Genomic DNA, 13078 nt, shown 5'->3' with positions numbered 1-13078 from the left:
TAATGAATTGTCCTCTCACATATTCCTTATACACATCAGCTGAGGACAAGTGTGCATAATATCTTTAAGAATTTTACATGTGAAACAAAATGTCTTCAAAGTTAACTTTCCATTTGTGGTGTCATATTAGTCCTCAAAACCTTTTGGAATTTGGTTTGTTGCAGATTTTCAAAGGAGGACCAAACCATTCAACTCAAGCCAAGGTTTTAAAGCCAGCTACATTTGTAAAGGCTCTTTCTCATCTTAGCAATTGAAACATTTTATATCTTGTTGTTGAGACTTGCAGAGTAGAGTTATAGAAATAATAATTTGGTAGTTAATAATGTTTTCATTTCATTTAAACTATATATTTTTTTATTATTTTAAAAGTGCTATTTCATCTTTTCACAGGATAATGAGAAGAGAACTCCTTTACATGCTGCTGCCTATCTTGGAGATGCAGAAATCATTGAACTGCTTATTTTATCTGGTATGACAACTCCTGTGATGCATTCATGTTGTTTAGTTTTGTCATAATTAGTGTTTCTCAAGCCTGACTACCTACTGAATAGATAACCTGTTTCTTAATATTGGTTTCATAAGCTGAAACCAAATTATTCACTCTACAATTTCTGATCATATAACCTGTTACATAGGTGCTTAAAGTACTTTAAGAAGTAGAACACAGGTTGCTCCTTACAAACTTGATACTATGGTAGATACAAGTAATCTTACAGTTTGTTTAAAAAGGTGGGGGGCTACTATGAAAAAGTGAAAAACATAAATAAGGAGGAATGGGAAAGAAAGAAATGTTTCAAAAGGCCTTATGTATTGTAATTTTCACGGGCCTCATTGAATACAGAGTTAGTTACGAGGAGATAATTACATCTCTCCAAAGCTGACTTCTCAAAGGAGAAAGGGTAGTAGTGGTAATAGTGGCCTAGCAGCTAGGTGGGACGAAACAAGTCTTAGTGTATACAGAAATTTAAGGCAGTGCCAACAGAACTTCTTTCTTTAAAATGGCTTTTATTGAGATCTGAGGATATAATTCAGTTGGTAAAGTGCATGTTGTGTAAGCATGCAACTTAAGTTTAGATCCCTAGCATCCTCGTAAGACTCAGATACAGCAGTATACAGCTGTAATCCCAGTCCTGGGGAGGCAGAGACAGGTGGATATCTGGAATTGGATGGCCAGCCAGAATGCCTAGCAAAAGCAGTAAGTTCTAGGTTTAGTGAGAGACCTGGTTTCAAAAAATAGACAGAAAATTATTGAGGAAGATAGCCCAATATTGGCTTCTGATTTCTATTTGCCACATACATACCACGTGCACCTACATAAGAAAACACGCATGTGCACACACACCAAAAGGAAAATAGCTTTATTTCAAATTTTTTGAGGGTTTTTAAAATGCCTTTTTAGAAATTATGCTTTATAGGCTGAGTCTGTAGCTCAGTTGGTCTAACATATAGGAAGCCCTGGGTTCTACCCACACCCAGCTCCCCAGCACTGCCTCAACTATATGTGACAGCACACACATTACTGTAATCCTAGCTCTTTAGACAGAGAAGCAGGAGAATCAGGAGTTCAAGATAATTCTCAGCTACATAACAAGTTTGAGGCCAGCCTACAATATATAATACCCTATCATGCATGCATGAGCAGGGAAGATTCTAGTTTATTTCTATTTTTTAACTTCTCTTAAACTTTTCAAGTCTTTTATTATATAACATTAGAACTTACTCTTATTGAATAGCTCTTGTTGATAGCAGACTGCCTATGAATCCCAAAGCAGGCAGTCAAATAGTTTAGAAATATTTTTATTATAGCCAGATTTTTTTATGTGTACGAATACAAGTATGTATGTTCACCACATCTATGCCTGGTACCCACAGAGGTCAGGAGAGGGGCTCTGATTCTCTAAAATCAGAGTTATGCATGGTTGTGAGCTACCACATGGGTGCTGAGAAATTGAACCTAGGTACCCTGCCAGAGTAGTAAGTGCTCTAAATCACTGAGCCATCTCTCCAGCCTCATAACCAGATTGTTTTACTGATACTTGTTTGTAAAAAATACAAGACACTGAATTGTTCTTCTATTGCTAGATTGAACATATAAGTTAGTACTGAAATGGAGTAATATCATTCTTTTGATATTTTAATTCAGACTAGAAGAGCTGAGGAAAGAAATTGCAGTTAAGAGCACTGACTGTGCTTTTCCAGAGGAACCAGGTTCAATTCCCAGCACCCACATGGCAGCTTACAACTGTCTGTAACTCCAGTTCCAGGGGATCCAGCACCCTCATACAGACATACATGAAAGCAAGACACCAATGTACATAAAATAAAAATAATAAATTATAAAATACACAGTTTCAAAAAATAATCTCATTAAATTTTTGCCATTATACATGTATTTAAAATTTTAAAATCTGGCTCTTATAACAAAATCTACAGTTATACAAAATTAAAAATGATGTGGTGTGGACCTATCTAATATTGTTAGTTTCTTTATGAATTATTTTATCAGCTAAAACTTACTGACGTTACAAACAAGAAGTTCAAGAGAAAGCATCCTGTTTCCTCTTAACTAAGGCATCTTTTTAATAGAATATGTTGATGAGTCAAAACTTAACACATGGAATTTTTGTCACAAAATTGTTGGAAAACCTTTTTTTTTTTATGTTGAAAAATAGCTGTGCTAGGGCTTGAGAGATGACTCACTGAGCAAAGTGCTTGTCATGTGAGCATCAAGACTTGAATTCAGATCCTCCGAAGCCACCCACGTGAAAGCAGGCATGATAGCGCTTTCCAATCCCAGTGTGTCTGTGTGAGATGGAAGGCAGAGACAGGAGAATCTCTAAAAGCTGAGTGTGTGGTGGTGAACAGCAAATATAACCCTGTTTCAACCGCAGTGGAAGAAAAATACCAGCACTTGAGGTTGTCTTCTGACGTACATACACAGCATACATGAAAAGATAAAATAAAAAGTGGCTGTATAAGAAGTAGCACAGGTCTGTTTATTTTGATGTCTAGGACTTTTGATAACTCTACTGCTGTGGGTTGTTTTTTATTATTTATTTATTTATTTATTTATTTATTTATTTATTTATTTATTTGGTTTTTTCGAGACAGGGTTTCTCTGTGTAGCTTTGTGCCTTTCCTGGAACTCACTCTGTAGCCCAGGTTGGCCTCGAACTCACAGAGATCCACCTGCCTCTGAGATCCACCTGCCTCTGCCACCCAGTGCTGGGATTAAAGGCGTGCACCACCACCACCCGGCATATAGTCTGCTTTATTGAATATACTGTTGAAACTTAAGGTGGCTCTTTTCCCTCAAGTCCATAGGCTTTTATTGAGTCATCCCTTGGTGATTAACTGTTACCCTTCCTCATCACCATTAGTGTAAAACCACACCATATTGTCTGCTTCATCTCTTCCTTAGCACAGTTTTCTTTGTGGAGAGATGACCTAGACAGCTCCAGATCATCTAAAAGAGTATTTGGGATTTTAGAACACACATAGCCAAGAGAAAGGAACACATTGACACTAGCACAAAGTATTCTTTTAGAGAACTCAGTAGCCTTCCCTGTATCTGAAGAAGCTTCAATTGAGTCTGTCTTCATTGGGTACATAGCTTCATATAGTAGGTAGAAATTTTTTATATTTTGGTTTATAGTAGTGTTAGTTGTTTTAGTGTTACCTCTGTGATTAAAACACAATAACCTATTAACTTATAGAAGGAAGGGTTTATTTGGGCGTGTGATTTCAGTAGGGTCCACAGTGATGGAGATATCATGAGAGCAAGAATCAGACGTGGAGGCTGGAGGCTGAGGGCTCCCATCCCAAACCTCGAACTGGAATGTAGAGAGAGCGCTGGAAACTGCACATGGCTTTTAAAACCTCAGAGCCAGCCCTCATTGACACACTTCCTCCAACAAGGTCACATCTCCTAAGCCTTTCCAAACAACTGGGGACTAAGTATTCAAATGCTCGAGATTTATGGAGGACATCTCATTTGAACCTCCATATTCCACTTGTTGGCACACATAGGCTTCTGACTATCTCATAATGCAAATAAATCCATTTAGTCTAACTTCAAAACTCTCCATAGTCTTTTTGCAGAATCAACACTGTTTCAAGGCAGTCTCTTCAGCTGTAACCCCCTGTAAAATAAAAAAAAAAAATACATACTTCCAACATACAGTGATACAAGATACATATTACCATTCCAAAAGGGAGAAATAGAAGCATAGTATGGAAACCGTAGACCAAAGCAGGACCAAAACCCAGCAGGGCAAACTCCAAATTCTTTAGCTTCTTGTGTGATGTCAAAGTGCTTAGAAGGTGGCACTGTCCTTCCAGCTTTACTACATGCAAGATTACCCCCACCACCACCTTGGAGTCTCCAATTCTGATATCTTGGGGTTTCCAACACAACCCAGATTTTACTTTCCAAAGCTTCAGACAGTGACCTTTTCAGGCCTTCATGCAGGGACCACCTCCCCACCCCCCACTCCCGCCACATACCTAGTCTCAGGGACTCTCTTGAACTGCAGAGGAAGTTTAAGAATCCTTCACGACTCTAAAGCCAGCATCATGTGGGTGACTCTGCCAAGTAGAGCTGCAAACATGGACTGAATTCTGCCCCAACACCTTTAACCACATCAGCAGCACCTATTGTTTTTGTTGTTTTTTAGGAGCAGAAAATTTTTTTCATAGGCTGGAAACTTAGTTGTCTGGGGTCTTGTCCTAAGGGCACCCTTCTTTCTTTTATTCTACTGAAGATTTGGCCTCTCCTTAATAGTGTGAATCTATGTGTAACATTTAGTTTGCCAGTGTCTTTTTTTTTTCTCTCCAAACTGTACATTTTGTATTTTTTCTATCCCATTTTCTCCTTTTCATTGTAGACCTACTTATTAATGATTGCCAATAACCATGCAACAGCGCCAATATTCGGCTATCTTGAAGTTTCCAACAAAGAAATTAGTCTATTACTTTTAAATTTAGCCTTAGGCAGTGTGACCAAGTCCTGTGCTCATTGCATGAGTTGGCTGTTTGAAACCTGGAGCTTATGCAGGGACACTTGGCTCAAGCTGGGAGGAGGGGACTGGACCTGCCTGGACTGAGTCTACCAGGTTGATCGCAGTCCTCGGGGGAGGATTTGCCCTGGAGGAGGTGGGAATGGGGGGTGGGCTAGGGGTAAGGGGCGGGGGTTTGAGGGGGGAGAATAGGGGAACCCGTGGCTGATATGTAGAACTGAATGGTATTGTAAAATAAAATAAATAAAATTTAAAAAAAAATTTATTGAAAAAAAATTTAGCCTTAGGAAAGTTCTTAGGACAAGGTCAAAAAAGCAGACATATTATTTACCAAAATATCAGGAATGGTCTTTAGCCCAGTTGCTGATACTGTTTCATCTGAAATCTCTTGAGCTGGGTCTCTACTTTTCCCATGGTTCAAAGCACTACTGTCTTCAAGCTCCTACTAAGATGGCCCACTAAGCTCCCATCAAGCTTCGCTTAAGTGTTCAACCACTTTTCTAGTTTAACGTTCCATATTCCTTTAAAAAGCAGCATGGTCAAGTCTGTACAGCAGTAGCCCACTCCTTGGTACCAATTTCTTTATTAGTTACTTTTTTTTATTTCTGTGGTAAAACAAGACAACTTGCAAAAGGAAGGGTTTCTTTTGGGCTTACAGTTGCAGAGGGTTGGGGTTCATAATGATGGGGACAATGTGACAACTGGGAGCTAAGAGCTGAGGGCTCACATCATAAACCACAAACAGGAAGCAGAGTAACCTGGGATTGGTATGTCGCCTTTGAAACCTCAAAGCCTGCCCCCAGTGACACACTTTGTCCATCAAGGCAGCATTTAAACCTCTAACAGGACTACCAGCTAGGGACCAAGTGTTCGATTCAAATGCCCAAGGCCTTTGGGAAACATCTCTTTCAAACTACCATGGCTAGTAGTAACTATTTCCTCATTGAAGGTGGTGTTTCTTTATATTATTTTTGATGAATTGTTTTAAGATTAAACTTTATAAAATTTGTAGTTAAATTAATTGGAAAGTAACTATTTCTGCATGATGCAGCTTCAAGATTTGTAAGTAAATAATAGTGCTTTTGATATTGTACATATAGCCAAGCTTTCTTAGAATCTGTAGTTAAGCTGAGATCCACTGGAACTAATAATTGTTTTAGAAGGAATAAAATAATAGCAGTAAGCAATAATTACTTAATATATCTCTTTAATACTATACTAAAATTAGCCTTTTCTTTTACCCCAAGCTCTATGAAAGAATTACAAAGCAAGAAAACTAAGCTAACTTTTATTAGCAATGTGACTTACAACTGAAGCTTGTACTATTGTAGCTGAAAAGCTAGAAGCAGAATTCAGACTCACATTCTGTTCAGTTCATATTACCTCTGCCATAATCCGAATCTCTCTTTTCCCGTTCCTACCCTTCTTCATTACCATTATTGCTTCACATAGAGTAGAATTTGAATACACATTAATTTTTATTGTAGAATGTCTGTCCAAAAGACTAAATTTTATCATCACTTAAAAATCGATATTTTGTTTGGAAGCTATTAATTTAATGCTTCCATTCAAATCATCTTAGCTGACTAAGTTGACTGCTGAATTGTTACACTGCCAGCATATGGAAGGCATTCTCAAAAATTCATTTCATTGTCCTCTTAGAAAATAATTCTTAATACAGAACAAGAATCTGCTATTTCTGCCTTTAAGAATTAGACCTAAAGTATGAATAATCCCTTGAAAGTGTGCAATCCATGTGTATTAATTAGCCAGGGCTGTCATTGAAAAAAAAAAGTGCCATCAAACAGGTAGCTTAAACAACAGAAATTTATCTTCTCACAGTTCTAGTCAGAAACCTGAGATCAAGCCATGAGCAGGACTCCTTCCTTCTTGAAAGCAAAGGCTCTGTAGTGTGCCTCTTTCCTTGGCTTGTGTAGAGGCCTTCTCCCTCTACTTTCAGTCTGTCTGTATCTGTGTCTACATGTCTTGTTCTTTTAAAAAATACTTTTATTCTCTGAGAACTGTGTATTGGGGGCTGGAGAAATGGTCCAGCAGTTAGAATAGTCATCAGTGCCATCTTCCTTAAACAGCTTTCTTTTTGCCTTCACGTTGTTTGCAATGATTTCTCCTGCCAAAACAAATACCTACCTAGGAGTAGCAGTGGAGATAGGATTCCTAGAGTATAGTTTCTGTTTGAATAACCAGGACATAGTGAAGAGGTTAATCTTTTCGTAGTGACTTTGCATCTTTATAGCTCATAGATTTTTATCGTGTGTCATGTGTAGAGCATGTGATAACACTGCTACGGGCTGTTACAGGTTTGCTTGTTTTGTATTCTCTCCACAGAGTTTATGTTGTAAGGGAGTATAATGCTCTTCTTCCTCTCCTCCCGCTCCTTTTTATTTTCCTTTCTTTCTTCCCTGTTAACCTTTCTGACTAGTATGCTATACTCTTTTTTTGGTTTTTCGAGACAGGTTTTCTCTGTGTAGCTTTGTGCCTTTCCTGGAACTCACTCTGTAGCCCAGGCTGGCCTTGAACTCACAGAGATCCTCCTGGCTCTGCCTCCCGAGTGCTGGGATTAAAGGCGTGCGCCACCACCGCCCGGGTAGTATTCTGTACTCTTGACTAGCTGTTGGACCACATAACTACTCTGGCTGTATCTTTTGCATTACTAGATTGGCTTTGTTGTCTAATGTATGTATTAATGTATAACTGATCCTAACAGAGTTCCTTGTAGAACAGAACTCTGTTGCCTTCAGGGAGTTTACTGAAAGAGGCTCTAGCAATCTGACACATCAAAAATGTGCTGCTTTGCTTGTGGCTCTTAGATCATTATTATTGTTGCTGTTATTATTTCCTTTTATAGGAATACAGCCAACTACTGTTCTTGAAAATATGCATTACTATATCGTTTGTTAATATGCAAATTAATGAATGTGTGTAGGAGAGAGGCCTTTTTCATTGGTGCCCACAGAGTTTTTCATAAATTGGCCTTTGCATACAAGAAATTAAAACATTTGGTTAGTGCTTTTATTTTTACTTTTTAACATATTTTTATTGATTATTGGGAATTTTACATAATGTACCCTGATCATTCTACTTCCCAGTCCTCCCTGGTCTGCCCCCCACCTTGTTCACCCCCTCCCCCCAAAAAAGTCCAATTTATGTTATCTATATAGTCACTCGAGCTGGTCAAACTCCCTATGAGCAGCCTCTTAAAGAAGAGTGAGTCCTTCCCCACCTGCACCCCCGCCAGCAGCCATCTGGTGTGGAGAGCTACACTCAAGCACACCATGCTGCACAGAAGACACTTACCACAATTTTTAAGAGTTCTCTTCGATGGCTTCCTGTCTAGGTTATTACTTTTGGGGGCTGAGGGTGGAAGGGGCTGTCTGATTAGTGCTTTTCAAAGAGGCCTAGGATGTAACAAAAGATAGCCATCTTCTAAAAAAAAAGTTTAAAATCCCATCATTGAACAAGCCCTATATTTTTTAGTATTATTTGTCACAAATAGCAGTGTGATATCCTCAGTTAATTTTTAATGGGTTCTTTATTGTAGTTGCTTGTTTCAATAAATTAATTTTGATTGTTATTAAACTTGAAGAAGGAAAAAGACTGTCAGAACAAAACAGAGTGAACAGGGAGTTTTCTTTTGAATTTTGATCTCCTTAGTGTACCTATAATTAGATTGTTTCCATGTCGTTATGTATCTCATAACCCATGTCCAAAAGAAAGACTTAAAAAAAGAAAAAAAAAATTATCCAGTTCCTGGTTCATTTTCTATTGTTTGTGCTTGAAGCTAAATTCTTGGAAATTTTCATAATCATCCCTTAATTTCTTCCTGAATATGTTTTACTTTTTGAATAGGCATACAAAGATTATTCTGTACATAAATAGAAAGTAACATGAGCTGTAATAACAGAATAGCAATGAAGTAGCTCTTCTCCCCACCCCATCCTTCTGTGTGCCTGCCCAGTATTCAATGTGCCCCATAACCAACCACTCAGGCACCTACTCTTGTAATAGCTTGTTTTCCTCTAGAGTTTCAGTATTTGTATTAAGCAAATATAAATATAGACTTATCTCTTCCTATTTCTAATTAAAGGTAAGAGATATTTCTAGTTACTGCTTTTTTCCACTTTGTACTTCTCAGAGCTGTAGTAGCACATGGAGTGCCTCAGTATTTTGTGACCACCACATCTGTTCTCTTGTCGTTACTTTAATGCTGACTTCTTGAAGACGTTTATGAAATCTCATCTTTTTGCCTTTATGTATTTTCTCATCTAGTTGTCTATATCTCTACTATGTATGTTTACATTTGTGGACATGAGTATTTATGTAGAAAGAGCCGCGGGGATAATAGAGCACGATGGAACTCCTCAGCAGGCAGATGAAAGAGTGACAGACCCTATTGTCCTTTATGAAGTAGGACTTGAGCCTTCCAAAGAAATGAAAATTTCAAATATTTTTACCTAGATTCAAAACCGAGTCTGACTTCGCTGTGCCGGCTCGTGTGCTTTAACTGCTTGGCCTCCAGGGGCCTAAATAGTTATTACACGGATGTACTCCAGTCTGGGGTGCGCTTTGTTATAGAGCATTTCTGTACCATTGCAAGATCCTGAGTTCGAGCCCTAGCATGACGAACTGTTTAAAATGTAGACACTACTCCCTCTGATCAGGGCGTTAGTTTTGACTTCACTCCTTCCTTCTCCACATTCTTGAAAGCTCCCATGGGCTCTTGTTGTGTCACTGTCGTCACTGTCGATGCCTAGAGAACTCAACTACTCTCATTTTTTTCTTTAATTTAAAACAATTTTTTATATTCATTTTACATACCAACCACAGATACCCCTCCTTCCGCTCCTCCCTCCAGCCCCTTCTCCCCCCAAACCACCTGTCCTCCAAAAGGGTAAGGTCTCCCATGACGGGGACAGCAAAGCCTGGTACATTCAGTTGAGGCAGGACCTATTCCCTCCCTGCTTTATCAGGGGTGAGCAAGGTGTCCGACCATAGGTAATGAGATCCAGAAAGACAGTTCAGATCCTGATCCCACTGCCAGGAGCCCTTCAAACAGACCCAGCTACACAACTGTCTCCCTATGCAGAGGGTCTAGTCGGGTCCCATGTGGGTTCCACAGCTGTCGGTCTACTCTCAAATTTTTAATACATTTGTTTTCTGCATGTTTTATAATCTCTTGTGCTCAGGACTTCTAAATCTACCATCAACATATGTACTGAGTTTGCTATATGATAATCTTTGTACCAAGATATCATGAAATCTGTTTTATAGATAAAGAAACTTAGGTTCTGAGGGGATACCCAACTACATTAGGGCTATGACATAAAGTCACTGCACTTGATTATCTGTCCCCTGGACCCTCGCACTTAAAAACACAGAAGCAATGTAAGTATTAGGAAGTATGAATTCTAGCAATACTTGACTCTGATTTGTGTACATAAGTATAAAACTGCAGAAATTTATTAAGGATTATTCATCATACTTTTTTTTTTTTTTTTTGATCATCTAGGAAATTAGGAATTGGGGTTTGCAGCATAAATGTAGAGTGATGTATAGGACAGAACCTATCTGTCCAGAATCTGGCCAGTTGAAAAGCCAGAGTAATTTCTATTCTGCTCACAGCATACTACTACTGTAAGCCCCTTGTATTTGGTTCATTTTTTTAAAACTTTATAATGTAATATTTTTATCTTGTTGGATGTATTAATATTTTGTTGGTACTTTTGTCTGTTGACTTAAATTTTTTTTTTTAATTTGCACATACTTGATTTTTTTAAAAACCCTTCTTTAAACTTTAGGTATAACCAAGAAAGACATGTAAATTGGTTTGTTTCTTCTTTGTTTTCCTACATTTATAAACATTGGATCCATTTTTTATGATAACCTTATATCAGTCTGTTTATAGTTAGACCTGTACAACTATCTTTGTGTTACTTTATGACATAATACATTCAAGAAATGCAATGAAGATTTTAAATTAATATACAATTCATCTTGGAGTAAAATTGTGTTCATTTCTTTTAAGTATTTGAGGTTAACACATACTTTAAAGTAGTATTTGATTTTATCTTGAATATGCTCTGTATAAAGGTGGCTTTTCTAGCCTAGATATAAAATGATGTTTATTTTATTTTTAATAAAAAGAACTGATTCCTATTTTGATAATTACATCAACTTAAAAGAATGATTTTGTTTTATAACTTAAGGGTAATTTATTGGCAGAAAATATACAAGTAATTTTTCATTTGTTATCCAATTGGGACTACATCTAACTTTAGATTTATTAAAATAATTCGTATAAAATATTTCAATTATTTTTTCTTCTTGTTACAGGAGCTAGAGTTAATGCCAAAGACAGCAAATGGTTGACACCTTTACACAGAGCAGTTGCATCTTGTAGTGAGGTATGACATTTCTCTTAGTCAATGTATATAAAGAAGCACTAAGTAAGCCTGCATGGGTCCAGCTTAAAACTGCATTTTTAATAGAAGAAAAAAACTACTAAAATGTCTAGGCTGGTCATTTTACTTCACAATTTGTACAAACTAAGCTAATTGTTACATTTCTCCTTTTGTATGTAAGGCTCTTAGAGTCTGGAATAAACAAGAGTAGAAACCCTGTATCTGTCATTCCAAGAGAAAGAAAATATTTTTTTTTATTTTATTTAGTTTTATTTTTTATTGGTGTTTTGTCTGTATGTATGTATGTATGTCTGTGTGAGGGTGTCGGATCCCCTAGAACTGGAGTTATAGACAGTTGTGAGCTGCCATGTGGATGCTGGGAATTGAACCTGGGTACTCTGGAAGAGTAGTCAGTGCTCTTAATCACTGAGCCATCTCTCCAGCCCGAGAAAGTGTTTTTCTAACACATAATCCTCTTCAAGTCTTTTCTATACTGGTTCATAATACCCTGTCCCAAGGTTCTGCTGAACATAATGTCATCAGTATACAATGATTAATTTGTAGAATTTATTTGAATGTTGAAGTTAACTTTAGGAATATTACTTTTAAGTACGTGTGTGTGTGTGTGTGTGTGTGTGTGTGTGTGTGTGTGTGTGTGTCCGTCCCTGCATTCATGCTCTCGTGTGTTTGGGCACACCTGTTTATGTGTGAAAGTGTGCTTGCATTTGTATGCACATGCATGTGGAGGCCCAAAATTGACATCAGATATTTTTCTTGGTCACTACCCACTTTATTCATTGAAATGGGGTCTCTTTCTGAACTGAGAGCTCACCAACCTCTGGCTAGGCTAGCTAGCCAGCTTGCCCTGGGTATTTTCTGTTTCTGCCTCCAAAGTGCTGGGATTATAGGTAGCTGCCACACCTACCTGGCTTTTTTTTTTTTTTTTTACAATGGCTCTAGGGATCCATACCTAGGTCCACATACACTTGTACTTTATCAAACACTGTGCCATTCCTCCAGCCCTTAATGCCCATTTCAGTTTGAAAAGTATTGTCTTAATGTAATATGAGGTGTCTCCCATGGATAAAAGACTCTTTCCTGTTTATAATTCTATATACTGTTTGTGCATTAAGATAACTGACATTTTATTCTTAATGTTTTTGTTATCTTCTAGACCTTATAACACCTTTATAAGAACAGATATTTGAAGGCAGCTATTTAGTGACTGAGAACCCGGACCTTACTTTTTCTATCATTTTACCGCTTCATTAAAGTATATGAGATACTTAACTTGCCCTTTCATGTCTCTTTTTATTCAGTTTTCCGTATCCCCAGAGGGAGCTACAGTTATGATTTATATACTGTCATTTTCCCTATAGAATTTTGTAAAAATTGAATCAAACAATATGTTCTATTTTATTTTGATTTCTGCAATATAACCTTTTTAAGATTTGTTGATGCTGCCAGTGTTAATAATAAGTTTCCCTTTATTGTTGAGTAATATTATACAGTTTGCCTTTGCACTTTCTTATTGATAGATATTTGCATATTTAATTTTATGACTGTTCAAAAGACACTGATATGAGCATTTGTCCTTATTGGGTTTATTTTGTTTGTTCAACTTGACACAGCTTGTCACCC

The 13078-nt window shown here is 37.5% G+C and overlaps 1 protein-coding gene across 7 annotated transcripts in view; it reads left to right on the top strand.

The window, feature by feature from the left end:
• Ankrd28 (ankyrin repeat domain 28) overlaps window positions 1-13078 on the top strand; it is a 140601-nt gene that overhangs the window by 66911 nt on the left and 60612 nt on the right. For 4 of the 7 annotated variants that reach the window (XM_076544288.1, XM_076544290.1, XM_076544291.1 and 1 more), the window contains exon 3: window positions 391-469. In XM_076544288.1, the coding sequence (XP_076400403.1) occupies window positions 391-469 (79 nt within the window). Of the gene's footprint in view, window positions 1-390; window positions 470-11369; window positions 11441-13078 lie in introns of all 7 variants that reach the window. The other 3 variants (XR_013042189.1, XM_076544287.1, XM_076544286.1) reach the window with 1 other exon arrangement.

This window comes from Peromyscus maniculatus, chromosome 9 (assembly GCF_049852395.1).
Source record: "Peromyscus maniculatus bairdii isolate BWxNUB_F1_BW_parent chromosome 9, HU_Pman_BW_mat_3.1, whole genome shotgun sequence".
NCBI lineage: Eukaryota > Metazoa > Chordata > Mammalia > Rodentia > Cricetidae > Peromyscus > Peromyscus maniculatus.
The sequence above is the reverse complement of the archived record's forward strand: the minus strand, read 5'-3'. Positions and strand labels throughout refer to the sequence as shown.